At 39.5% G+C, this 6286-nt stretch overlaps 1 protein-coding gene across 1 annotated transcript in view; it reads left to right on the top strand.

Annotated features, from left to right (window-relative positions):
- Positions 1-4319: 4319 nt before the first annotated feature.
- The window catches only part of LOC141117712 (extracellular calcium-sensing receptor-like), a 72757-nt gene continuing 70790 nt past the window's right edge, over positions 4320-6286 (top strand). The window contains exon 1 of the mRNA XM_073610717.1: positions 4320-4577. Coding sequence (XP_073466818.1) covers positions 4320-4577 — 258 coding nt within the window. The remainder of the gene's footprint in view (positions 4578-6286) is intronic.

Here is a 6286-nt window from a genome sequence, read left to right as displayed (position 1 = left end):
GCCCCTCCGCCTGGCCCGGCCCAGCCCACCCAAGTGCAGTATCGATCGATCACTGTCACTTACAAAACACTAAACGCATAACTGCAGCGTTCGCAGAGTCAGGCCTGATCCCTGCGATCGCTAACAGATTTTTTGGTAGCGTTTTGGTGAACTGGCAAGCGCCAGCGGCCTAGTACACCCCGGTCATGGTCAAACCAGCACTGCAGTAACACTTGGTGACGTGGCGAGCCACATAAGTGCAGTTCAAGCTGGTGAGGTGGCAAGCACAAGTAGTGTCCCGCTGCCACCAAGAAGACAAACACAGGCCCGTCGTGCCCATAGTGCCCTTCCTGCTGCATTCGCCAATCCTAATAATTGGGAACCCACCACTTCTGCAGCGCCCGTACTTCCCCCATTCACATCCCCAACCAAATGCAGTCAGCTGCATGAGAGGCATTTTCTTTATGTCCTCCCGAGTACCCCTACCCACCGAACCCCCCCAAAAAAGATGTTGTGTCTGCAGCAAGCGTGGATATAGGCGTGACACCCGCTACTATTGTCCCTCCTGTCCTGACAATCCTGGTCTTTGCATTGGTGAATGTTTTGAACGCTACCATTCACTAGTTGAGTATTAGCGTAGGGTACAGCACTGCACAGACTAGGCACACTTTCACAGGGTCTCCCAAGATGCCATCGCATTTTGAGAGACCCGAACCTGGAACCGGTTACAGTTATAAAAGTTAGTTACAAAAAAAAGTGTAAAAAAAAAAAAAACACAAACAAAAATATAAAATAAAAAAAAATAGTTGTCGTTTTATTGTTCTCTCTCTCTCTATTCTCTCTATTGTTCTGCTCTTTTTTACTGTATTCTATTCTGCAATGTTTTATTGTTATTATGTTTTATCATGTTTGCTTTTCAGGTATGCAATTTTTTATACTTTACCGTTTACTGTGCTTTATTGTTAACCATTTTTTGGTCTTCAGGTACACCATTCACGACTTTGAGTGGTTATACCAGAATGATGCCTGCAGGTTTAGGTATCATCTTGGTATCATTCTTTTCAGCCAGCGGTCGGCTTTCATGTAAAAGCAATCCTAGTGGCTAATTAGCCTCTAGACTGCTTTTACAAGCAGTGGGAGGGAATGCCCCCCCAACCGTCTTCCGTGTTTTTCTCTGGCTCTCCTGTCTCAACAGGGAACCTGAGAATGCAGCCGGTGATTCAGCCAGCTGACCATAGAGCTGATCAGAGACCAGAGTGGCTCCAAACATCTCTATGGCCTAAGAAACCGGAAGCTATGAGCATTTTATGACTTAGATTTTGCCGGATGTAAACAGTGCCATTGGGAAATTGGGAAAGCATTTTATCACACCGATCTTGGTGTGGTCAGATGCTTTGAGGGCAGAGGAGAAATCTAGGGTCTAATAGACCCGAATTTTTTCAAAAAAGAGTACCTGTCACTACCTATTGCTATCATAGGGGATATTTACATTCCCTGAGATAACAATAAAAATGATTTAAAAAAAAAATATGAAAGGAACAGTTTAAAAATAAGATAAAAAAGAAAAAAAATAATAAAGAAAAAAAAAAAAAAAAAAGCACCCCTGTCCCCCCTGCTCTTGCGCTAAGGCGAACACAAGCGTCGGTCTGGCGTCAAATGTAAACAGCAATTGCACCATGCATGTGAGGTATCACTGCGAAGGTCAGATCGAGGGCAGTAATTTTAGCAGTAGACCTCCTCTGTAAATCTAAAGTGGTAACCTGTAAAGGCTTTTAAAGGCTTTTAAACATGTATTTAGTTTGTCGCTACTGCACGTTTGTGCCCAATTTTAAAGCATGTCATGTTTGGTATCCATGTACTCGGCCTAAGATCATCTTTTTTATTTCATCAAACATTTGGGCAATATAGTGTGTTTTAGTGCATTCAAATTTAAAAAAGTGTGTTTTTTCCCCAAAAAATGCGTTTGAAAAAACGCTGCGCAAATACTGTTTGAAAAAAAAAAATGAAACACCCACCATTTAAATCTGTAGGGCATTTGCTTTAAAAAAATATATAATGTTTGGGGGTTCAAAGTAATTTTCTTGCAAAAAAAAATAATTTTTTCATGTAATCAAAAAGTGTCAGAAAGGGCTTTGTCTTCAAGTGGTTAGAAGAGTGGGTGATGTGTGACATAAGCTTCTAAATGTTGTGCATAAAATGCCAGGACAGTTCAAAACCCCCCCAAATAACCCCATTTTGGAAAGTAGACACCCCAAGCTATTTGCTGAGAGGCATGTCGAGTCCATGGAATATTTTATATTGTGACACAAGTTGCGGGAATGAGACAATTTCTTTTTTTTTTTTTTTTTTGCACAAAGTTGTCACTAAATGTTATATTGCTCAAACATGCCATGGGAATATGTGAAATTACACCCCAAAATACATTCTGTTGCTTCTCCTGAGTACGGGGATACCACATGTGTGAGACATTTTGGGAGCCTAGCCGCGCACGGGACCCCGAAAATCAAGCACCGCCTTCAGGCTTTCTAAGGGGGTAAATTTTTGATTTCACTCTTCACTGCCTATCACAGTTTCGGAGGTCATGGAATGCCCAGGTGGCAAAAAAAAACCCCAAATGACCCCATTTTGGAAAGTAGACACCCCAAGCTATTTGCTGAGAGGTATAGTGAGTATTTTGCAGACCTCACTTTTTGTCACAAAGTTTTGAAAATTGAAAAAAGAAAAAAAATTTTTTTCTTGTCTTTCTTCATTTTCAAAAACAAATGAGAGCTGCAAAATACTCACCATGCCTCTCAGCAAATAGCTTGGGGTGTCTACTTTCCAAAATGGGGTCATTTGGGGGGGGGTTTGTGCCACCTGGGCATTCCATGGCCTCCGAAACTGTGATAGGCAGTGAAGAGTGAAATCAAAAATTTACACCCTTAGAAATCCCGAAGGCGGTGATTGGTTTTCGGGGCCCTGTACGTGGCTAGGCTCCTAAAAAGTCCCACACATGTGGTATCCCCATACTCAGGAGAAGCAGCTAAATGTATTTTGGGGTGCAATTCCACATATGCCCATGGCCTGTGTGAGCAATATATCATTTAGTGACAACTTTGTGCAAAAAAAAAAATAAAAAATAAAATTTGTCACTTTCCCGCAACTTGTGTCAAAATATAAAATATTCCATGGACTCAACATGGCTCAAAGCAAATAGCTTGGGGTGTCTACTTTCCAAAATGGGGTCATTTGGGGGGGGGGTTTATGCCATCTGGGCATTTTATGGCCTTCAAAACTGTGATAGGTAGTGAGGAGTGAAATCAAAAATTTACGCCCTTAGAAATCCTGAAGGCAGTGATTGGTTTTCGGGGCCCCGTACGTGGCTAGGCTCCCAAAAAGTCCCACACATTTGGTATCCCCATACTCAGGAGAAGCAGCTAAATGTATTTTGGGGTGCAATTCCACATAGGCCCATGGTCTGTGTGAGCAATATATCATTTAGTGACAACTTTTTGTAATTTTTTTTTTTTTTGTCATTATTCAATCACTTGGGACAAAAAAAATGAATATTCAATGGGCTCAACATGCCTCTCAGCAATTTCCTTGGGGTGTCTACTTTCCAAAATGGGGTCACTTGTGGGGGTTTTGTACTGCCCTGCCATTTTAGCACCTCAAGAAACGACATAGGCAGTCATAAATTAAAGGCTGTGTAAATTCCAGAAAATGTACCCTAGTTTGTAGGCGCTATAACTTTTGCGCAAACCAATAAATATACACTTATTGACATTTTTTTTACCAAAGACATGTGGCCGAATACATTTTGGCTTAAACAAAATTTTTGGTCTTTTTCTGTGTATAGCGCAAAAAATAAAACCGGCAGAGGTGATCAAATACCATCAAAAGAAAGCTCTATTTGTGGGAAGAAAGGGACACAAATTTCATTTGGGTACTGCATTGCATGGCCACGCAATTAGCAGTTAAATCGACGCAGTGCCAAATTGTAAAAAGTGCTCTGGTCAGGAAGGGGGTAAATCCTTCCGGGGCTGAAGTGGTTAAAGGGGCCATTTTAATTTTTTTTTTTTTTGACTACAGGGGGGGGATATTGGGTGGTGGTAAGCAGCTTTCTACAGTCTATTATTTTCTCTGCTGAAATGGATCCAAATAAGGCAAAGTACAGAATAGACTGTTACTGAAGTCCTGACTTTGTTGCATTCATCATGGTTTTTAAACCATTTGGCTTGAAATACTTCTATATTTTAACAATGTAAAGCTTGAAACAATGTAATTAAATATTTTATTTTTTAACAGAAATATTTCTCCCTTTTAGATTTCATATACGGTATTATCGCTACCTCCTTGCTATGGTGTACGCTATTTGGGAAATAAACAATTCACCAAATATTTTGCCAAATATTACACTGGGTTTTGACCTGTATGATTCCTGCTATAACCAAGTTCGATCACTAATGGAAACAACAAGGATTTTATCAGGAAAAAAAACAGCTGCACTAAATTTTAACTGTCACACTAAAAGCGTTTCATGTGCTTTAGTTGGCGACATGACATCTAAGGCCTCCATACCAATAGCTAGGATCCTCGGCCTATATAGATATCCTCAGGTAAGTCCATACATGATCTTTAAAAGCAGAAATTTAAAAATTAATTATTACGGGAAACCAAAAATAAAAATTGAGGCTAGCAAACCTAACAACATTTTTACTACTATAATATTATAATAAAATAATAAAATAACCAAAAAAAAAGGTACTTAAAAAATTATACAACCAAAATAAATCATATATCAAATCTAAAATGCACTCTACAATATTAACCTAATATAATGTGATTATATCCCAAGTGTATCAACTGCAAATGCAAATTGTACACACATACCACTATACTATAAAATAGTGCAAACAGTAAAGAAAGGCCCAAAAAATTACATTTATAGTTTTTGTCATAAGTTCTTATTCAATACATTCACTTAGAAACAACACAAAGATTAATGCTTTCCTTATGTGATGTATTCACTATTACTAACTCCACTGTGCATGTGTAATGCCGCGTACACACGATTGGAAATTTGGCCAGCAAAAGACCGATGAGAGCTTTTGGTCGGAAAATGCGACCGTGTGTATGCTCCATTGGACTTTTGCTGGCTGAATTTCCGCCAGCAAAAGATTGAGAGCATGTTCTCAATTTTCCAGACGGAAAAAGTTTCTATCAAAAATTCCATTTGTGTGTATGCAATTCCGACGCGCAAAAAAACACTCAGAATCAAGTACGAGACGGAGACGATCTACAAATTTTTAAATCTTTCAATGCAGCGCATTCTCTTCTTCTTTATAATGCTAGAAGAATGAAGTTGTTTTGCTGCTCATATTCACAGACTTCTCACAAACGTATTTCTTTATTATTTCTTGTGATCTCCTGAATGATCTTTTTGGTTTTTAAAGCCAGCTCTCCCTAATAATGTTTATAATTAATTTTTATAGTCATTTTTTATTTTTTTTTGGAATCAAGATCTCCTGTTTTTTTTTTTTTATTATTTTATAGTGATCTCCATTTATTTATTTTTTAATTATTTTATAGTGATCTCCATTTTTTTGGTATGTCACGTTTCCACAACACCATTATTATCTTGTCTTTGTAAATCTCAAGGAGGTTGGTTAGTGTCCCTTGTTAATTTGACATTGTATTTTTTAAATGTCCGTGCCTACTCCAAAAAAAACTGTTCTTTTTGAAGTAAAACACATAGGCAAGTATTTTAGAAAGCAAAATATCCATTTATTCTGGGTCATAACAAAATAAAGAGGAAGGCAACACTGGAGAAACTGGTGAAATTTGCAAAGCCTTTGTACCCCAGGGCAGATATCAATAATTTTACAGTCAAAATTGGTGGCCTGAGGAGTCCTTATAATAGTGAGCACAATCCGGTCCAGGACTACAAGAGATCAGGAACAGCAGCAGATGATATATCTGTCCCCAGGCTGTGGTCATACAACAGTCTGCATCTTTTGCCAGGCAAGACTGAACCCAGGCCATCACTCTCTGGTCTTCCTTAGACGCTTCCTTCCAGGCTGTGGCTGCGATGTTGGAGGTGTGGCAGGAGGTGGAGGAGGAGGAGGACCTGGAGGAGGAGGAGAAGGAGGACCATGGTTCAACTCACAAATGTGGCTCTGACTTTTGAGTTGGCCCCTCAGGCCCCTGTTTAGGGCTTGTAACATCACTTCCTCACATAAGAGGCATTGGCCCTCCTCCATTTCCAGCATTTTGCATGCTGTAATGTATGCAAAGTCCTCTTTAACACTGTGGGGGGTTCTGAGGG

Source organism: Aquarana catesbeiana, linkage group LG13 (genome assembly GCF_042186555.1).
Source record: "Aquarana catesbeiana isolate 2022-GZ linkage group LG13, ASM4218655v1, whole genome shotgun sequence".
NCBI lineage: Eukaryota > Metazoa > Chordata > Amphibia > Anura > Ranidae > Aquarana > Aquarana catesbeiana.
This window is presented reverse-complemented; position numbering and strand designations above follow the sequence as displayed.